At 40.0% G+C, this 22,302-nt stretch overlaps 1 protein-coding gene across 8 annotated transcripts in view; it reads right to left on the bottom strand.

Annotated features, from left to right (window-relative positions):
- FARS2 (phenylalanyl-tRNA synthetase 2, mitochondrial) overlaps nt 1-22,302 on the bottom strand; it is a 228,705-nt gene that overhangs the window by 75,890 nt on the left and 130,513 nt on the right. For all 8 annotated transcript variants that reach the window (XR_007776807.1, XM_050970549.1, XM_050970551.1 and 5 more), the window contains one exon: nt 18,029-18,189. Coding sequence is in view for 7 of the 8 variants with exons in the window: in XM_050970549.1 (XP_050826506.1) it covers nt 18,029-18,189 (161 nt within the window). In the remaining variant the exon portion in view is untranslated. The remainder of the gene's footprint in view (nt 1-18,028; nt 18,190-22,302) is intronic.

Here is a 22,302-nt window from a genome sequence, read left to right on the forward strand (position 1 = left end):
AGTTTTGATGAAACTTTCCAGGACTCTGTGGGTTTCAGGTCTCACCTTTGCTGAGAAGTTTCACCCTTTAAAGAACAAAAAATGGTAACATTCTCCTTTCATGACCTCTAGGTCATACAGTATCTTACTTTGCCTTGCATTAATTCCCTGCAGTTGAAAAAAGTACCTTTGCACAAGATGGTTAGAGTCTGCAGGAGAAAACATCTATGTTATTATTTTCTTTATATGTACAAGAGATTCCATGCGTACACCTTGGTCTATACAATATAATACCTCACTCAAAATATATTCCATGTCTGGGAATGTTTTATGATGGAGCAGTGGAAACTTAAGTGAGTACCTGCTAAAGCAATAATCCCGTTAATAAGGCAAGTTTACAGCATTCTGATTTACTCAAACACTGTTCTGTAGAGTGTAAACTAGTCAATAAATTCCTGATAAGGAATACAGTGCCAGTTTTAAATTAATAACACCCCCAGCAAATAAAATAGTGAATCACAAATGATTATTGAACTTGTTAAAGGAATAAACTTGTCAAATGAATTCATATCCTCTACATCAAATTAAAAAAAGGAAACTTGCACAACAAATCCATTGCAAAAGAGCTTTTGATAAAACACTAACGAATGAAATGCAAATGTTTCTGCTCTACAGAAGTCACAGCTGCAAATGCTGGAGATGTTCCTCAGACAACAACCTGATACATGTGTTAGTCTAACCTCATTCCTATCCACCACTTTATTTACCACTGCTATAGTTCAGGAATATACTGAACACCCTTCAAATCTTAGTGGGACTAATACAAAACTCACTGAACTCACAGTTCAGACATTTAATCATTCAACCAGAAGATGTGGCTCATGAGCCTCAGCATGATCAAGGCACCTACTTTCATTCACACAGGTACAAGGACAATAAAGAAATGTAATTACATGTTCAGGTAACTCAGAAATGTCCTGTGCTGGTTTTGGCAAGAAGTAATTGTCTTCACAGGGGCTAGCATGGGGCTGTGTTTTGGATTTGTGCTGAACACATGGTTGTTATTGCTGGGCAGTATTTGCAGAGAGCCAAAACCTTTCCTGCTTTCCATACTGCCACACTGGCAAGAAAGCTGGAGAATTTGGGAGGAGACATAGCTGGGACAGGTGACCCCAAGTGACCAAGGGATATTCCAGACCCTACAACATCCTGCTCAGTATATAAAGTGGGAAGAAGGGATACGTGGAGTGATGGTGTTTCTTTTCCCAGGTAGCCATCACATGTGATGGGGCCCTGCTTCCCTGGAGATGGTCTGCCCATGGGAAGCAGGGAATTAATTTCTTGGGTGTGCAGCTTTTTCTCTCCAGCGTCATTAGTGTGGATACAGAATTGTTATAATTTTGTGTGTGTATGCTTGTGTTACAAAGACTGGAAGGACAAATGCTTAAAACATAACATAAGCACAGCTTTTTATTATTAGCTACTAACCTTTTCTCAGAGCCTTGTAATACAGAAAAATCTTTTATGGTAAAAGGCAAGGCAATAATCCCATATTATACTGTCCCTTCACCACCTGGCTGCAGTCAATATCATTGCAGTAAGTCTTATATCAACACTAAAGTTAGTATAAGGATAAAATTTCTAGTTCTCAAATGTATTGATCTGTTTGTTGTAGAGCTCCATGAGTCACATAATAGTTTATTAGCTACACCTAAAATGTGAATAGGCTACTAAAGAGTCTCCAACTGGCAAGCCAAAATGAAGTTCCTAAATTTGTATTCAGGCACTCCAGCAAATACATACTGTGGTCCAACAGACCACTTTGCCATTTTTTGATCCTTTCTAAACTCTCCTGCTCTATAACAGCAGACTGATCCAAAGTCCATTGACTTTGGTCCTTTTTCAAGTTCAAGGCAAGTGCCAACCCTGGAAACCATTTCCTTATGAATTTACAGATATTTCAAAGGCTCCCCTTGAGAGAAATATAAAAATTTCCCACTAAATTTTCTACTCTGTTGTTGCCTCCAGCCACCACTTCTAGCTACGTTCTCTTCATGGCTCAGGAGTCCTCCAGTACAATGCTTGGAGAAACTACCAGGACACATCTGGTTGTGCAGGCTGTGTGTTGGCTTAACCCCAGCACACTACCTGAGCCTGGAAGCCCTGCTCTTCCTGCTTCCATGCCCTGATCATCCCCTTAGGTTTCTGAGGAACTGAAAAGAGGTTTAGGCAGAACTGATCCCACCTGCAGAGTGCTGCTGCAGGGCACTGGCCAAGTGTCAGTAAGCACTGCTGATGCACAGACATCCTTGCACCCCTCCTTTTGGTTCCATCAGTTTTGACACCACAGTGCTACTTTCAATGTTCTGTTCACTTTCTGTTTCAAACATTTCAGCATACTATCATTGACATTTTTCAACAGCCTCAAAAAACAAATTACACTATCTATAGGACTCCACTAAACCCATCTTGTAGAAAATATTGGAAATAATGACATCACATTTTTCAATCACCCAAAGTGAAAGCATTTAGGAGCGTTGAATTACTATAATTTCTTTAAATAATAAAATGGAAGTTTATGGTGATCCACTCTCAATGATACATGTTTACTAGTCATTAGTCAAAGTTCTTTCTCTGGCTAATAAATAGGCCAAGTATTTCCTAAAACTGCAGCTTTTCCCTCTCAGGGTGCTAATTTTAGTATAGAAATGGGTAGTTGGGCACCAGTGCTATAACCTGCTCTGCCAGCCTGCCTTGCCTACGCCTACATCTATCTGAGGAGGGCGCCACTGAAAACAGAGGGCTGTTAGTCTTTCATATGGGTTGGTGATAGTTTAGGGCATTCCTCATCTCTACCTCTCTGCTCTGCCTTTCTGTCTGAGAATACTGCCCCTGCAGCAGCTGATAAAACAAACATGTGCCTGTTCCTTCACCACTGCAGCTCACAGCCTGCTGTAGCCAGCTGAAAATTGCCCCTCTGATTGGTTTATGTTCATATGTGCTGGATAAAGAATTGCAGCAGCCAGAGTTATTGGGGGACAGCTGTCTTAAGCAGCAACAGGATCCATCAGAACTCATTTGTCAGCATAAAATAGCAAATACTTAGGCTCTGTGTATGTTGCCACACCAGGGCAACACTCTGGATGCTTTGGCAGCACGAATCAAGTGGTCATCATAAGAGTAGTATTTGTTCATCCACACATGGCAAAGGATCATCAGCTAGGCTGGATCCAGATACCTCACAGCTGTAAGGGAGAGAAAGCTTCTTTCTGAGGGCAGAACCTCCCAAGCTACAGTAAAAACAGCTGGCAATAATGCACTGGCCAGTGCCAGTGAATAACCCACACAAGGCTGTGAAGTGTCCTTAGCCTGGAGTCCCAAACAACAGGATGGACATCAGCACTTTCCACAAATATTTGTCATTAGGAGGAAAAGCCATTTCCCCCAGAGGGGTGCAACATGGCAAGGGGACAGGAGAAGTTTTTGTGCTGTGGTTGCTCACTCCATTTCTTCCCTGCTGCCAGCTGCAGATGGGACAAACACAAAAGAGTGACAAACACAGCAGAGGAAAAAGCTGTACTTGTATTTTGACAGTGGCGACACAAATGCAAGGTTAACGACGACATGCACCAGAAACTGGGTTAGCAATTCCATGGCAGGCAGGCTATTAAAAAGTCAGCCATGCTTTACTGCCATCACCAGTCTAAGTCAGAAAAATATGAGACTTAGCAGCATCGTGGCTGCTAAGCTTTAACAGTCCTGCCTTGCTCATGTTTTGGAGAAATATCTACATAAACTATGCAGTTTTAATGCAACATCATATTCTCATCAAAATGAAAACTACAGTCCTGTAATAACTGAGCCTTTCTTAATATATTCCATGGTGAAACTACATCAATTCAGTGTTATCATAGGAAATTTAAACACGTAACAGGCATGAAATTAAAATTTGCAAATTCACAGCAGTAACTTAACCCCCATGCACATAATGAAGTTTCCTCTATTAGTGCATATGCTTCTAGATTTACACTTCCATATTTATGACCAGTGTAGAAAAAATTACAGTTGCTGCAGGGAACATAACTTTGAATTTCTTGGCTGCCATCGCTTAAAATTTAGTCACAGTGTTCCCCATTATTAAAAGTTTTATACCCTCCTACCCAAATTTATTTTTTCCTTAGATATAAGATATATAGATATATATATCCTAGATATATAGATATATATAGTAAGTTCTATATATTCATACATGTACACACACAGACACACATATATATGTGTGTGCGTTTACACATTTTTATGTGTAAACACACATCTTCAAAGGAGGAAATGTAAATTTCAACAGACAACTACCATAACGTCTGATAAGCAGATGTAAAATGTATTTTGGGATTAAGCTCTTAAAACCAAAGCAAATGGACTAGTCTGGGATCAATGCACTGCTCTGTCCTCCTGCAGGGAGTGGCAGAAGCATGTTAGCCTCCACTGATGCTCTGAGCTTTTCAGTGAATGCACACAGAAGTATGATCAGCCCTTTTTAGACACCAATCTGCTCACCCCAACAGAGTTCTTAACTTTGAAAAGCTCACATACAGGTAAAGGGAACACCATATGTTCATGGGAACATCAAGTGCTCCATGGATTTCAGGCACTCTGCTTATACATGGACCATTCTGAGTGGAGGAGGTTTTCTTTGTACATGGAGATATTCAAGAACGATCCAGGTACAATCCTGTCCCATGTGCTCTGGGACAACACTATCTGAGCAGGCAGGTTGGACCAGACAATTTGCTGGGGTGCCTTCCAACCTGACTCATCCTGTGGTTCTGACATTCTACATTCAGGTTGAACAGGGAGGTGCCCTGGGGCTACAGACTTATCTTCCTAGCTAACTCTCAGCCTTCAATGTGAGATGACACAAGCCTGTGGACCAGGTTCTTCTCTGCATGCCAGCTCTGTCCCCTTCCCACCTAAACTATGCCCTGTGGGGTCATGTTGGAGATAACAATTTCTTTCTTGAGCCCCGTTCCAGGTTCCCTGAAGGTGGAAAGCAAAAAAGAGTTGAATTGCTTATATTCTTCCTAAGCAGTCACCAGGTAGCTTTCCGTATCATCCCACTAAGTCACCTTTTTCAATGCTAATCGAGCACCTTTCCTCAGGTAAACCCCCTTAAGACACAAAATAAATGCACACACATGTGCACGTGCACAGGAGCAAGTGCAACCTTTCTTGCACGCTAAAAGTCACAGCTCATCTAGAGGAACCTGCCTGACAAAGGAAAGTCAGTATCTAATATGACACTGAAAAAATTAAGATCTGTAACAGCCAGTGAAGAGATTAAACTTTGTTGATAAGCTCCACCTTTTCCAAGCAGCAGAAAAAATGCACAACAAGCCTGGTGCTGCGGCAGAATGAGTGAGTAGAATGCCTGCCTTTACACACATTCACCCAAAAGTGATGCTGATTACTAAGCCTCTGTGGCCCCACTGGAAAGGGACACTGTGTTCTTACCACATTTTATTAAAATGCAGTAACTTTATTTTAAAGTCAAGCTTGTTTAAATTTGTAATGAAAAATGGGTCAAGTTTAAAGTCACAATATACTTCTCTGAGTGCAAATATGCATTTTAAACTGACCTGTGGTCAGGAAGCCAAGAAATCAGGTGTGGATTTTGAGAAGATTTCCAGACACAAAAGAGCACTTGTATTGCCACTGAAAGGATTACGATTCTAAATGATTAGTAAGGAATTGAAAAAAAAGTCAGGAAAGACATAAAGAAGATGAAAGTATTGACCTAATCCTATTAAAAGCAAGGATGCTACAGTGTAGACAGCAGAGATATTCCCAGATACCTGTTCCCTTGGGCATTTGGATATGCCTTGCTTCTTGTGATCTGATTATAAAAACCACCAAAGGATAAGTATGAATTATTCCTAAATACCAGTGACGGACTCCATGCTCTGTGTTTAATGAGGTAAAAATGACTTCTCATTTCCATAGAACAAAGTAGGACTCACAGGGAGAATCACCAAAAGGGATGGCTCTCTACTACTCACTCCCACATCACAGCTCCTTACAAACCCCTTTTGAAAGTAGCAGGGTGAAGAAGCAATTAGCCTGACGTTTTCCTTCAGCAGTTCTATGTCCACTGTGGAAAAAAATGCATTTTCCTCATGCTTCTTTCCCATGCTCTTAGCTGATGGCCAACCAAGCTAGTTGGTTTTGTGGTGCTCATCTTCCCCCATCTCAATCACACATGTATCACTGCAAAACAACTAAAAACTGAGAAGTGCTTTTTCTGTTATCACTTTTCCTTTTGAGCAGTTGCTACCACAGAACTCATGTGACACCAAGTGGAACTGATGGGACAATCCTTACTCTGTTGTGATGTCTTTGATAGAAATCAAGCAAGCTGCTATTCTGGGAAAAGAATCCAGTGATTTGGAATGACCAGAATGGTAAAGTGGACTCTCACACAAAACCCAGTAATTAATCCTTATGACTGCCTTTTGCACGGGCTGTCCCTATTCTGCCTGTCTTTCCTACCCAAATATCCCACACCACAGACAAAATCACAGGCAAGGGTAAAAAGAAGAGAAGACACAAACCTCAGAAAACAAATTGTCAACTAATAAAAAAACTTATGTGTCCTGCACTGCAAGGAACAGGTAATAAGCTGGTATAAGTCAGCAGAAACCCAACTTCTCAGAAGATACTAAGAATTTTCTCTTCAGCAGTGCTGAGCAGCTGCAATTCCTGCAGAAGGCTTTGGTCGCTGCAGGCATTTGGTGTTTGCCATACTCAGAAGTCAGGTTTCCTTCTTTCTAATGGTTTGGCTGGTATATTTTTTCTCATTATGCTTAATAATAATCCTGAGATAAATAGCTCTGTGGAATAAAATACTGTACTCATCAACAATTCATATAAAAGAGTTATATCTAAATAAACAATGCAAGTATTTGGAAAGAGTCTACAGCAATATGAAGATATATTTCTCCCAAATACGTAGCATAACAATGGAAACAAAGTGCACCCAGTATTTTATTTTGGCTTAGATTAAAAACCTCATATAAAACAGTGTTGATTGTATTTCCTTTTTCTGCTCATTAAATGCACCATTCCAAAGAGTTACTGTTTAAATTGCAGAATCTCCAGAACACTTGAATGTGACTTACATCAAAATAAGCTGGCATTATGAATCTTACAGGCACATGCAACACCTGGAAAAGTCCTTCTTCCCACCTATCAACCTATACTTCTTTTTCTGTCTCCCTCCTAAAAAAACACAGAGACTTCCAAAACATCAGCAATGACACTTCGTATCTCTTGGCTATAACTTCAGACAACGCCCTGGACATTGCTATGCTACAAAAGAATTATTCTTCTACAATCCCCAGAGCTAATCTGTACCATCTCACCATGTACAGAAATTTACCAGGCAAGACACTGGCGGTTTTGAAATATTTTTATAACTTCCAGTACCACTGATATAGCTGAGTTTCCTTCTTGTCTTGGGAAAACTGCTCATGTGGCAGAGGAAGAATTCACCCAGGGAAATGGTGAAATCACTGTTCCTAAAAAGTGTATGTGGCATCTGGGGACATGGCTTATAGGGAATATGGTGATGATAGCATAAGAGTAGACTTGGTGATCTAAGAGGTCTTTTCCAACCCTAAGGATGTCACTGCAGGCCCCCACCAGGTAATAATTAGCATTGACTCCGTGATTGCAGAAGGCTGATCAATTGCTTTACTCTATAATATCATCCTATACTATTAAGAAACTGGTAACCCCTACAGACAGTTCGATACAGCTTTGACCTGACTGGTCAATCCATCCAAACAACATCCAGTGTCCAATTAAGAAATCTCCCTTTGGTAAACAATCTCCATAAGGCATTCCACATGCACACAACAACAGGTGCAGCAAGTGGAAATAGGAACTGTTTCTCATTCTTTTCTCTGATCTTCTCACAGCCTTCCCCAGGAAAATGCCTGGGGAAGTCGTCTGTTGCTTTCTGTGGCCAGAGAGCTGCTGCCACATAAGGATTATATGATTCTATGACTCTTGGCAAAATCCAGTATTTTTAGTTTTGAGAGTAGCCAACCTCATATCCTTCAACCCCCTTCCCCCTCCCACCTCCCCACTTAAGTTCTAAATTCATACATATTACAACCTCTAAAGTTCAAAACTCACAATAAAAGACCAAGGTAGTGTAACAAGCTAAAACTTTGAAGTACAATCACTAAGTAAGAGAGAACTGAAAAAAAGGCTCTCCTTACTAGTTCATTACTCAGAAGAGGGACAAAATCCTTTAATTTTTTTCTCTCAGACAGACTGCGTGTCCTAAAGCGTGTTCCTAAAGCTATACTCTTGGTAAAGAGTAACAACACTTAGAAAGAGAAAACTACAGAGAAGCCCTAAGCTGAGAACAGACCAAGCACAAAAAGGTACAAAAAGTACACTAAGCACTTCAGTATGCAATGACAAAATGTAAAGAACACTTAAACCTCTACAAGCAGAATCTTGGTGCAGAACAGATATTTCTTTAATGTCTTTCCTTATTTTACAAGAACCAGAAAATGGGTTCACTCCTGCTGATTTAGGAGAACAGGTTACATGTGGGAATAATTATGCAAATTGGATTATTGGATTGCATATGCACTTCTGCACAGGCAGGAGAATGTAATCAATCCTCAAATGAGGGGATTTCTTCCCATTATTAATTTTTCTAAAACTGCATAGCCAAATCCTCTGCAGCACATGTACCCCAAAGCATCACTTGTCACATTTTGGTTTAGGCTGTCACTGCAGTAGTTCATGAGTCTCTCACACTAGCAAAATGAATGAAACTGAGGATTGGTATGATAAGAATAATACAGTTCTTCCCAACTGTGCCTTCTGTTGTTTGGCTATTCTCTGTAGCCTAATTCATATTCTGATCAGAGAACTGGTAGCTGAAAATCAGGGTTTTTTTATTAACACCATGTACTTCAAAAGGTGCTTCTGTTCATGCATACACACATACAGAGATTGTTCTTACCAGCCCTCATTTCCCAGGGAAGCTTCACCACTCAGCTGCAATGTCTAATCATGCTACAGATGATGACTGTAGAGGCTTAGGCATGATTTTAAAGATCACTTTATCAAAAGCTCTTTGCAAGGTGTATCTTTTACATGTAAAACATTGGCATCAGTGTTAAAAGAACTATCAAATAAACTCATGTATGACAACCCTCATCTTTTTAGCTAACTCTGGAAAGATGAATAAGAGCTTATTTCCTAATAGTTTTGAGATATTTTGTTCTCTCCTTTATATTTCTGTAGTTGTGTGTGCACACCAGCACATACCTGTATCTCTGAAGACACATACACAGTGTGTGCTTGGACACATTTTAAACAGAGGTTTATTCTTACGTCAAATGCATAATGTATACTCACAAAGACATATTTAACTCTGCTACAGGCATGCACTTATTCAGATTGTGGTAATTACCTAGGACTGCCAGAAACCATGGTCCCATTAGGCAGACAGAGCACAAAATGCTAACTCCTGTCCTGAAGAACTTTCCACCCTAAGGTAGTTTGGAGAAGAGATGCCGAGGCAGGAGGTACAAGACAACCACAATTGAAACAGCATGGAAAAAAGAATTATTGAGCCACTTCTCAGGTCAGGGCCAAAGACTAAAGTCAAGATACTTTCTGTGCCATCCTCGTAACCAGAATTTCATTATTCACAGTGTAAATTAAACCAATATTGGAAAACCATTGGAAATGTGTAAGGGTTACCCTCCTGACTAGCTACAGACTTTTGTAGACAATAAACTGAAAGCTTTGAACATATGTGGACTCCTGTCAAAACCACTAGCAGCTGGTTATCATAGCTTCACATGACCTATGCAAAATCTATGGTTACTTTAGATTTCCAGGTTTACTCCTTCACCTAATATTAATTTAATGTGGGTTTCAGCATATATATCACTGCTGGAAATTGCTCCATGGCTTATTTAAGCACTTTGTATAACCATTATACTTCATCATTTGGGATGCAATAAAGATCGGTTGATATATTCAGCAGCGGAATTACTCATTTGTGAGCTATTTGTTTCAAAGAGCCTCAGCCAGTCAAATTGAAAATATATGAGGTTTAGAGATCAGAGCAAACCACTGTAACATATGCTTTTTGAAGCTTATTGCAGTTTTTGCTAAGTAATAATTTAGATAGTATCAGGTGTACTTTGACTAGGGTGCATTGGCTTCTGCGTAAGAAAAAGAGACATCAGCAGTAAAATGGTTCCAATGACAGTGCAGCAGCATTCATACCTGCAAAATCATTTTTTATCTACATCACACAGAAGTAGTGCAGACAAAAATGCAGTCAAGGCTACAGTAGCTTCCTTTTGTTTAAAAAGCAAATTGGAAGGAAGTCCCTGGTGGTCTGTTCCCATTTACTGGGAATGTTTTTCACTAGTACTGAGGACACACCTGCTGGTTATATTCACCCCTCACCTTCTATACTGCCTCCAAAAACGAAAGTGCTGTCTCATCAGTTGTGCTGATGGCATGAAGCAACACAGAGAAGTGGATCAGGGAACTGATACAGCTTTAAGGAATTGCAGAGGAAAAAGCTCCCTGATTCATCACAGCATAGCCACAAAAGAACCTTCTGTGGTACATGTGGAACAGTGAAGCAGAACAGCACATGGGAACATGAGCACTTGGGAAACAAAACAAAGCAAAACTAAACAACTATGCTTCTCATCCTAACACTGTGAGAAACAAGGCTCTGGGGAGGAGTAGTAACAAACAGCCCAAACCCACCAAAACCCTTCAAATGAAGAAAAGTCTCAGTTGCTGTCTCTGGACCTGCAGTCAAAAGAGAGGACATCTGCCAGGTGGATACACTGGTATCCCACATAGCTACCTTCCAAAGTCCCCTGTGGCACTTGCTAGGTTTATTAGTAAAGCCCTGGCCCTCTCACATAACTCAAAATCTACAGGAAACACATAATTACATCCAGGTTTTGGACTTACCTGCCAGGACATAAAAAATTTACTGGTGATTAAAGTGTGTGTTAGCATAGACAACTAAGTAAGGATGAAATATTTTTGCTCTCTAAACATATATATACATAGACACACATACTCCACCCACTCAAAACAAATTCCAGCTGTGACAGTTGTGTACAAAGCAGAAACTCCTTAGCATTAAAAAAAGAACAGCTCAAAACAGCTATTTTGCTTCAAGTCACCACCAGGTAAATCTAAACTAAATGTACTATTGAGATGAGACAAGTTAACAGAGGTGAACAGGAGAGTTTTCAACTATTCTAAGACTGTGAAAACAACATACACATAGTTAAAGTATTTTCAAAGAACATAGGTGGAAGAGAGTGGTGGTTTTGCTAATGAATGTCATAGGCTTGTCTGTACATCCAACTGTTACCAAGGTGGCTGCTAAATGGATTAAATGGATTTACTTTGCCCTTTGGTACTTCAGCAGACAACATAGTACGTAAGATAAATACCACCAACTAATCTAGGCAGAAAGGGCTATTGACATTTTTTATTTATTCATTTTATTTACTTAGAAAAGTGCAAGCAGAAAGGAATTAAACTATTGCTGATTTGTTCAGGTTCAATGGGAGGCTATCAGTGAGACTAGATTGCAGTGGGTAGGTGGAGGGATGGAAAGAGGGTATGTGAGAAAATCTGCACCATTGGTATTAGCTCAGAGGGCAGCAGCTGAATTGTTGGGAACCATATCCCTTGCCACTGCTTATTCTTACCAAGAGTTTCAGTAACATACTCTCAGGCACATGGTGTAATTCTTGGGTGGCCCTTTGGAGGGCCAGGAGCTGGACTGTGATGATCCTTGTGGTCCCTTCTGGCTCAGGATATTCTGTGATTCTGTGACTATCATCTCAGTACAGCCTTTGTCATGGGTCAGGGTTCTGACACACTGTTTCACAAATCCAGAAGCAGAACTGGAAGTCTCCCACACTCACCTTAAAACTGAAGATAGCACTTTAAAGACTCTTACTTGCTTTGATGGCTAGTGGTCATAATTTTTATGGTCCCTCATACTTCTTGATATTTCAAAAGGAGATCAGGAGTAGATGTGTACAGTACAAAACCCAGGAAAACTTTCTGATAATCTAGAAAAAGACTTCTGCATCAACCTCAACAGTTTTTGCCATAAACCTACTCTCCTTTCCTGTGTCCTTCTTCCCTTTTCATCCCATTCCTCCCAATCTGCTTAAACTTAACTTTAAACCAGAATTTTTCATATTGCCCCAATGCTCAAAGTACAGCACCTCTCTCTTTCATGTTCCTTTCACCTTGTCTTATATGAGTGCACCAGTGCTTTGTATTCAGTCCCATGAGACCGTCCATCCCATCTGCTCATTCTGAGCCCCTACTTTCTTCTTTCCTTACTGTGTTTTCAGATGATTTTCTTTAGTTGGGAATAGGAATTCAAGTTCTGTTTACTCTCCAGAATTTTTCTTGTTGACTTTTTTTACAGAAGTGTTGATCAGTAGAACTGGCTTAGAACAAAGATTTTGCAAATTGAGTTTATGGTTTGTCAGATTAAACTCTTCTTGCTTAAAACAGTAATTTTGAAAGTTTCCACTGGTTCAGCCCTGCAAGGTGCTGATCACTCTCAGTTGGATCCCAGGAAATGTGGAGATCTCTGACCTGAAGCTATTTAGGCATTTGGGTTATGTTTGACTGAGCATAGGAACTATTGCATTGATTTAAATGGGACTGCGTGCAAGTTTAAAGCTCAGCATGTGCTTCAGTACTTTGCCTGGCTGGGGCCAGAGGGCTCAGGTTCCCAGAGCTTCAATACCAGCACTACCTACAAATGATACAAGACAGAACATCCTGATGAGAAGACTTGATGATCAAGTGATTTCTAACCCAATCGTGCAGCTTAGTGCAGCACCTCTGCAATGAAGAAGGCATTTTTGCTCACTTTCTATGCACATCCAACACTAAAAAAGGAATTTCACAGTGTTCTGCAGAGCATACAGGCAAACCTGAGATGATGTACAACACTGCAAGATTTTATTGATGCTTGCTTAAGATGATCTATGTAAGTTACTCTTAGATATTCAACCTTCCCAAAGTCATACCAGTAAAATGTTTATGCCACAACATCATTATCTGTTCTCTATTTCACCTCCACATGCAGACACACACGTTATATATCGTTCATTACATTAAAGCTATCTATACAGAAAGTCACAGTTGAAGCTATACCTTATTTGTTCAAACATCCAAGTTAAATTTACATACTAATGGTTGCATATTTGGCTTTAATAGATGCACTATTAGAAAATAAACATAATAAATGAATAACCATTTTAGCATGAACCCAGCTAATCTTGATGAAAAATATCTGAAAATGCAGCAACCAGGGAATCTATTTAATTTTTATTTGAAAATAACACTAATCACAGACTAAGAAGATAAATATACATTATCTGGAGTAGCATACTAATGATGGATCAGACAGACCCACCCTGTGCAGTGAATGCAGTAAGATCAAACTGGTTGAAATGGATGGTATATACTCTAGATGCTCTCCTTCTCAAGCATGGAATAAAGGATATGGCCTAGGATGGCTTAATTTGCTGAAGTTTCCCCTTATGCTTGACAGTGCATTTTATTTTCAGCATCTTCTAAAGCTTCAGGACAAGCTCTGTGTCTCCCAGCAACAATCAGGCTTATGCACAGGAAAGATGCACAGGGATGATTACTGTCCCTGAAAACTGAAAAGTGCACAGTAAGGTAGGAAAGTTGGACTGCCTGATGGTGTGAACAAGAGGGCTCATGTACACAGCAAACAGTGCAAACTGGGCTACTGCATAAATCCCTTGTCATTAGGACAGGAGCTTAATTCCTACAGCACACTGAGCAAAGGCAAATGGGAGCAAGCAGGGCCAGCCTTTGCTATCTTGCACAGGAGGAAGAGGAGCCTGCTTTGATTTCCTTTCCAGTATAATGAACCACTTCTTTCCACACAACTACATCTTTCTGATTATTTTGATCATCTCTGCTATCCTCGACTGTTCGCTTTTCAGAGCAGAAAGAGTATCCTGGATTAGGACTGCATACACCATTCTGGCTGCAGCTGTGCAGGAGATAAACAGTGTCAATTCAAGTTGTTTGTCAAGTCTTCTCACCCCACTTCCAAAGCCTACTATCCCCTCAGGTCTCCCAGCAGTGCTGCTCCAGGAGCTTTTTCTCTTCTGGAGCCATTAAAATGATCCTGCTTATAAAGTCTGTTATTTTGAGGTTTGAAGCCACCAGGTAATTATAAAGGAATTGAATTTTGAGGGACTGTGTGTCCCAGAAGACACTAGGAAGGAGCAGCCCCTGGAGATGATGGAAGGGGGTGATAAAAAATAGTTGGTGCTAGGCTTATTGCAGATATTTCAGAATATTATAGAAATAATGCAGAAATGAGGAAATCAAGAAGACAGCAACTCCTATAATCTCACAGAGGGAGTCTGTAGTTTTGCTAGAAATCTGATCCAGTTTCCTTCTGTGCCACTGCCAGAGCAGCCTTAATCATGCTTCTGCTTGACCTCAGTGCAGGCCACAAGGATCCTCGGCAACCAAAATGAATAACTATTTAAAACAACAGCAACCAGAGACATTGGCAGCATCAAATGAAACTGACTTTGTGAAGAGAGAACACACCAAAAGTCACTTGACATGATGTGCCACTTGCTTGCCTTGGCAGCAAAATGATGGAGGCTCCAGGATCCATCCTGCTGCCAGAGACCTTTCCTCTTAACACCTCTGGGCTCACCACACTACATCTGAACTGTGAGTGCCTTCCTTCTCTAAATGTCATTTCCTTTTTGTACCTTTCCTTGAGACTTGGCAGCCATGGACTTTTCTTTTTTTTTTTTTTTTTTTTTTTTGGTAAGAATGCTGGCTCAGCAAAAACCAGAAAGGGATTACATGGAACTGGGCTCAGGGCCCTGACAAACAGAGACATAACACAGCAGGCTGGGTTGGAACTGAGCCATTTGTTTTATTACATTGTGCCTTGCAGGCTCTTGGTCCTTCCTGCCCTGCCCATCCTCAGCCTTTCATTTCACAGCCTGAGCAGAAACCCTACACTAACAATTGAAAGAAAGTTACCAGACCCTGATCCCCACACTGCTGTGACTTGTGTCAAATTACAGTTGAAGTGATTTGCTAATCCAAATCCAGGCAATAATCTGATCTGTGGGGAGAAGCACTCTAACACTGCTGTGCTGAGTGGCCACAGTGGTACAAGCACTGTCAGCTTTTCCCAGAAGCTGTTTGACCTACTGCAGCCTGCACACATCTACTGAGCAACTGATGACAAAAGGAAAAGTCTGACACATTCAGGCTGTTAAAAGGCATAAGACATATACTCTAAGTCCCAAGACAATGCTCCAATTAAATTTAGTTTTTGAGCAAGAGTATATTTAGCCCAGATAAAAGTTACTGCTATGCCGTGTGGACTTCATGTATTTGAAGAAAATTTTAAAGAAGAGAAAGAAAAATATTTATGTTGGTAGAACATATTCAGAATATAAGAAAGGATTTGGGGGAGTACCCAAAGGTTGAGAGGTCTCTCTCAGTTAATCACATATAGATAGGATGGACATTTACCTGGACCTCCTGAGCCACAGGATTCAATTTCTGTCGTGAAAGGCTCTCAAAACACTCGGTCTGTCTTTGTTTAGTTCAGTCAGGCTGAAAAGTACTGCATGGCCTTGCATGCAGAAAATCTGACACTTTTAAAATATCCATTGAGATTTCTTACAACATCAACACTGGAAGACAGGCTAAAAGTTTTCTTTCAAATATCATATGAATAAACCATGTGATTCATTAATTATGACTCTTTAGCAAGCAGACAGGAACAAAAGGTCTGCTAACTTGGTTTTACAGCATACCTGAAAAATAACATAGAACAGAAGAAAAAAATGGAGATCTTATAGTAGCACCAAAGAGTATTTCATAGTATTTTCATTTGAAGGGTCATTAACCCTTTTAAAAGCAATGCCAATGCGTACTAGAAATATGTACAGCACAGAGCTCGAAAAAGCTCAATGTAAGAAACCAGATGAAAGCTGGATATAGACTTGCTTTCAAAAAAAAAACCCAAGCTTGCCTCCATTCTCTTATATTCAGATACAGAATTGAAAAATGTAAACTAAGAGTTGGGGAGAATTACCAAAATTGAAGATGAAACATCCAAGTTGAGTAGGTACATGTATGTATTAAAACAGAAAGGGGGAAAAATGAAAAAAAGAAATAAAAGAATAAAAATAAAAGATAAATATTACTTTAAAAGTCCCTAAGCATTACTTTATATCAGAGAAAAAAATTTGTTTCTAAAACATTGGCCATACTCTTTCTTTAGAAGAGAAAAAGAACCAAAACTAAGGCTACCAAACAGCACCAATTAAAAAAAAAATCACATTCAGCTTCCTAGAAACCATGTACTTTCCTCTGAGCTTATCCACAGTTACCTGTGCCTTTGCCATCTTCAGATTGCTTCACTACACCTAACTTACCTAAAACTGAACATGAAAACTGCATGCAGCTTTATGAAGTCAGACACCCAGCCCTCTCTTTGACTCAGCCTCAGTGTCAGTCCATAGCATTCCAACAATCTGGACTTTTCCCCAAAAGCCCAACCTACTGCTAATATCAGTTGGAAGCTTGGATCCACAGTTTTAAAGCAAGCCAGAAATCTCATCGTAGCTCCATCAGATTGCAACCTATAAACAAAGCCACAGGAGCAAAGCCAATCAGAAAGACAGGGGCTGAAAAGGAGACTTGAGCATTTTTTATTGAAAAGAGCAACAAACATTCTGTAGGACTTCAAGGAAACCTACAAGCAGACACACCTTCAGGAACAGTGGCAAAAGCATGTCTTTCTGTAAGGTAACTAACTACAGGCTGAATGCACTAATGCCAGTTATCACCAAACAAACAAATAAAAAAACCCCAATCAACCAAAAGAATTCCCCAAACCCCTACCCACACCAAAAAAGCCAAAACTATCCCCCAAACTTATCTCAAATAGTATTTTGATGCTACCAAACAAGATAAGCAAGAATTGCCATGAATTAAAAACAAATGGATGGATGCTGCTACTGGTGTGGAGACTACTCAAATATCATCTATCACTGTTGATTTCCCCTTTAATAATTACAGTTCTTAAAAAAACATAATCAAGCTGTACACAAAGAAACCAAACTAAATGGTAAAAGGCAGCAGCAAAAAGTATTTTACTGCTTTAGCATTTGAGACTTTGTCAAGAATCTATGTCAGCTCAACTCCCCCAAAGACCAGCTGACACAACCTGACTTGAACCTCCCCGTGCTCCTGCTGAAGAGTATTATGGAAGCAGCACTTCCACTCAATCCAGTCATGCCTGATTGCTTTGCGAGTACAAAAAGCAAGACGAGGTTGCTAACCACAAAAATCACCACAGCAGAGGAGTTACAAAACAAATACAAGCTGAGCCTGCACTCTCCCCTCCAATGCCAGGAGAAAAGAGCTGACAGTGAAGACTGCAAGGGACATCCACAAAGAATTTGCTAAAGGTTAACATTGCAACTCACATTGACAGCAATGATTGTAGAGTGAAAACAATGGGGAAAATTGAGAATGTGTTATGATCCTTGAATGCTTTGCATCAGACACATATTTATAATGAAACAGAATCACAGACACAACTCAAGGACATAACCAAACCACAGGTCTAAATCAATCCCTATTCTGGATATATTTAAAAGTTAAATATATGCTTAAGCATTACTCAGAACAGAGATGTTGACTGGATATCAGCAGGAACTTACAACATTATCTGGTTGAAAAAAATGCTTCTATCAAAAACTGCAGTACATCAGAGAATCATGATAGCTGTAAAGCTGTTGCTTTAAAACCTAAGCTTTTAACGACACAGAATTTTAATTATGTGATATTCACTAGGGATGCACATACATCACAGTAAATTATGATCATATATATGTTATTTTACCTGGAACTTTACTTTTTGCCAAATGTGAGGCCCAATAAATTGTTTCAAGAAGCGTTCATCTTCACTCCAGAACAGTCGGATGTCAGGGATATCGTACAGGATCATGGCCAGCCTCTCCAAACCCAAGCCAAATGCCCAGCCAATTTTATCTTGAGCACCAGCTGCAATACACAAGATAAAAATTCAAGAGCTTAAGTTCACAACATGGAAAATTACTGAAAAAAATGTCTACCTATTTATTAAGAGGGAATAAAGAAAAAGGTGAAATGGCAAACCAGAAAATCTTACAAGTGCCAAATGAAAGATTTAAAGGCTACAGGACAGATCCTACTTAAATCAAAATCTGCAGCAAGACTGAGCACATCACTGAGTCCAGGAACCAAAAATGGCAATAAAACAAAGCCATAGCCTTGACAATTTGTGTCCAAAGTTTTGGACAGGCTTGAGAAATGCTGCATAATGCTATACATCACTACCTTTCACTATGCTTAGAGCTGAGCATTTCCTCACTTGACTCTGCTGTGTTTCATAAGACACATAAACATGAATTCCCTGTTCAGAGTATTTTCCTTGGTCTGACAGACCAAGTCAAGCCCACAGAGCATTAACATCATTACCAACATTTCAAAAGACTGTAATTGCCTCTTTTGAGGTTTCTGGAATAAACAGAGCAATGGGATGTGAGGCACCATTGCATTAGCATCACACCTCCAACCAGGGAAATCCTGAGCTGCTGTTCCTGGGAAAAGCCACTGCTCTCACATTAACAAGTCTCTTTTATGCAGCACTAAATATAAAGGGACAAGAATATTTAATAAAGAAAAGCTGTACAGATATTAATGATGCAACATTTCTGTCAGGGAAGTAAATATTCATACCTACCTTCATTTATAGGGCAGGAGCACTGATTCATGCAAAGGGGGATCTTTTCAACACAAAAAACTAAGTCTATGTTTAGCCATCAGCCTACTGATTTTGAAATAAGCTGAGAGCCCAGAAGCCCTCGCAAAGGCTCAGAGCTTTTAAAAACTTAAACAAATGCCTAAACAAACACACCTGCTGAATGGATGTTTGCATGTGTGACAGACTTGACTTCACACCATCAGCACTTACAGTGTGCTCCTGAGTCATACAACATCACTGCACACCTCACAGCTGTGCACCAGGGCCACAGCAGCCCCTCCATTTAAATTAAATGATTTAAAATGATTTTTTTGGAAATTTTGAACTCAGCAGCTTTCCCATCGTCCTGCAGGAGGATGGAAGCAGAAGTCTTCTTTCTGACCCTTGTCTCTGCTATCAGAAAGGAAACAGCTCCCATTATTTGGGCACTGATGACAGACATGCTGAGTTTCCTGTTGTGTTCAATGCTGAGACTAAACAGGCCTGAGTTCTGTTGAAGTAGAGGGAGGCATACCAAGCTTGGGAAAAGAGACACACTCACAACGTCAGTTCCATTAATTCACTTGAACTTGCGTTTTTTCGGGAATAACAAGTCCTCAGCAGAGCCCCTCTGTGTCTCACCTGCTGCATCAGCAGTATTGCACTGCCACAGGAGTTACATTACCTTGTAAGAGTACATTATAGAGGAGTCAGGATATTCTGCCTGTCCCTTCTCGTGTGCTCAAAGGCAAGATTTTGCATTTTCTGACATTTGAAAGCAGACAGTTCATCAACTGAACTGTGAAGTCCTAGGAAATAGAGGACTGGGTGTGAACTCAAAAGGTACCTCATGGCAGAGATGCTCATGGTCTGCTTAGGCCAACCAGCAGACTATGAGCTAACCTGACTCTGGAAACCTGCAATCCATGCTACATTGCATGAAGGACTGCACAACTGCCTTCTGCTGACTTTTAGAGAAAGCAGAGCAACTACAAAGAATGTATTGAAATTTGTATTTTGGAGGGATTCTGAGCTTTGACTTTAAGCACAGACATAAACTGCTTCTCTTCCATGCTAAAAGTACTACTCCTCTCCATATACCAATATATTAAAGTAATTACATTTGTATAGCTGTGAAAAAGGGAATATAATTCATAGCAATGGTGCTGCTTCTTCAAATTTCCAGCTTGCCTTTCCAAGATCAGCAACTCCTGCTCAGTGACAGAGCTCCTACTCATTCCAGAAGTACCAGATTTTCACATACATATGGGCATTTCTGTAGACCAACCCCTCCTCCAGATGTAAAGTAAAGCACCAGGGACAATATCCATGAGGGTTCTGAATGGTCACTGCTTACTCTCAACAGAGGCATTAAAGCTGAAACCCAAAGATGCCAGATTAAGCATTAGCGTTATTAATTCAAAAATTCTCAATAAAGTATACATGATGGGGGTGATGATCCTCCTTCCTCATACTAGTGATGATTCCTGGTAGATTAGACAGGAAAGAAAAAATGACAGAAGATAAGAACAGGTGTATATTCTGATTAGCAGAGGTTTACATTCAGAACTTATCCTTTTCTATTATTTTGATATGACAATGGTTTTCACTGCAACACTTTTTTCCTCAAGGACTTGCTATGAACTTGAACTTTGCAATGAATGCCTTGATTTTATATCAGCAACTTCTTTTCTATTCTGGTTTTCTTGCTTGGTTTGTTGGGTTTTTTTGGAAGGACTGGGACACATCACAGGTTTTTTACTCATAGCAGACAAAGAAATTGTGCTATCTGCCTAGCAGCTCAGAGCATTGTCATCTGAGCTACAATTAAACACCTATTCACCAAACTGAACTTGTCTTTTAGGTGATCCTTGTACAATTATCAGCCTTCAAACCACAAACTTCTCAAATGTCCCTACTGAAAGCTGTATCAGTGAAGAATTACCTCTACCTCGACAAAATAAATGAGAAAAAGGAAAATTCAGATTATTAAAACTCCTCTTCAAATCAGCACTAGCAAATCTCTGCACTCTGAATCTTCAGTTATTTTGTCTCTGATCTCTTCTCCAACTTTCTATTTGTAAAGTTCCAAGTCAATGAAGCATTCACTTAAGTCATTTGAACAACTACCTTGGGGGACTCAACAAGACTAATGCATGCTTCTAAACATATTTCTGACTGGAAATTATCAGGTGACTTAGAAATTAAATGAGCCAGTAATCATCCTGTTGAGTGAGGGAGCAACGCATAGCTTTCACAACACAAATACATGTTCAAATGCACCAAATTTTGGCAAGTATTATGCCAAGAAGGCAAGTGAATATGAGTCAACAAGACAGGAAGAGTGAACACAGAACGGTGTTAAATATGGCAAAATGCAAGTTGAGGTTCTGATGAGGGGACCTGGCCAAAGCAGCAGATTCCAGGGACCTGGTGGGGCAATCATAGCATCACTGCTTGAAATAACACAGCCCAACAGATAAAGCTTTCCTGCCACATGAGCTTTCCCCAACTGGCCATCAAAGGTTTTTACACTGCCAGGCTCCTGCTGCCTCACATGAAAAATTTGACTCCCCACCAGAAGAAAATTGCTGGAAGCTTTGCTTGTCAGGTAGCCAAAGATGGAGGAGGAAAGGATAAAACAGTTTGACTGGCTCCCCACACTGGGAGCTAGGACAACCCAAATCTGTTGTCAGTAGGTTGCATCATGGCAGCTCTGTCTTACAGAGAAGCTCAAGAGTCCTTATCTCCCTTGATAAGTCATATCTATTTATCCTGGACTTAAGCTTCGAGCCCAGGTGAATCAGTTTACATGTAATGTAGACCAAGCAAGTCATTCCCCAAAAAGCAATGTTAAACGAAAGTTAAATTTGCTCAGTCAGGATTGGAACCTTCCCAATTATTCACTAAGGCATAAATAATGACCTGCCAGAATGAATGGATTATATTGCCCTGAATCCTCAGAAAAAAACACAGACAGAAACACTCACCCTCTCAAGGAGGGTGAGGCAAGACATTGTGCTCTGCACAACAATTTTAAGACATAATTTGCAACATAGTATTAGTTACAGGTTGACAAAACTTTTTTGGTTTACATTCCAGTCATACTTATTTTTATATTGATACCAGCTTTTATTTAAGAATTTTTGCTACTTCTGTAAAACTGCCAATAAAGAAATCTTTCTTTCAATAGACCCTAAATTGGGTCTTCAAATTGTCATACTCAGCAGTTACTGAGAAGTGAAAGAAATTAAATTTTGATCTTGGATTGAGGCAAAATCATGAATACACAACAGCCTGCATAGAAGGTGTTCTTCACAAAATGCACAAAAATTAATACACCCAAAGTATGAGTAGCTGAAATCTGGGACGAGTTCCAGAAGCAAAGACCT

This window comes from Serinus canaria, chromosome 2, assembly GCF_022539315.1.
Source record: "Serinus canaria isolate serCan28SL12 chromosome 2, serCan2020, whole genome shotgun sequence".
NCBI classification, from domain to species: Eukaryota; Metazoa; Chordata; class Aves; order Passeriformes; family Fringillidae; genus Serinus; species Serinus canaria.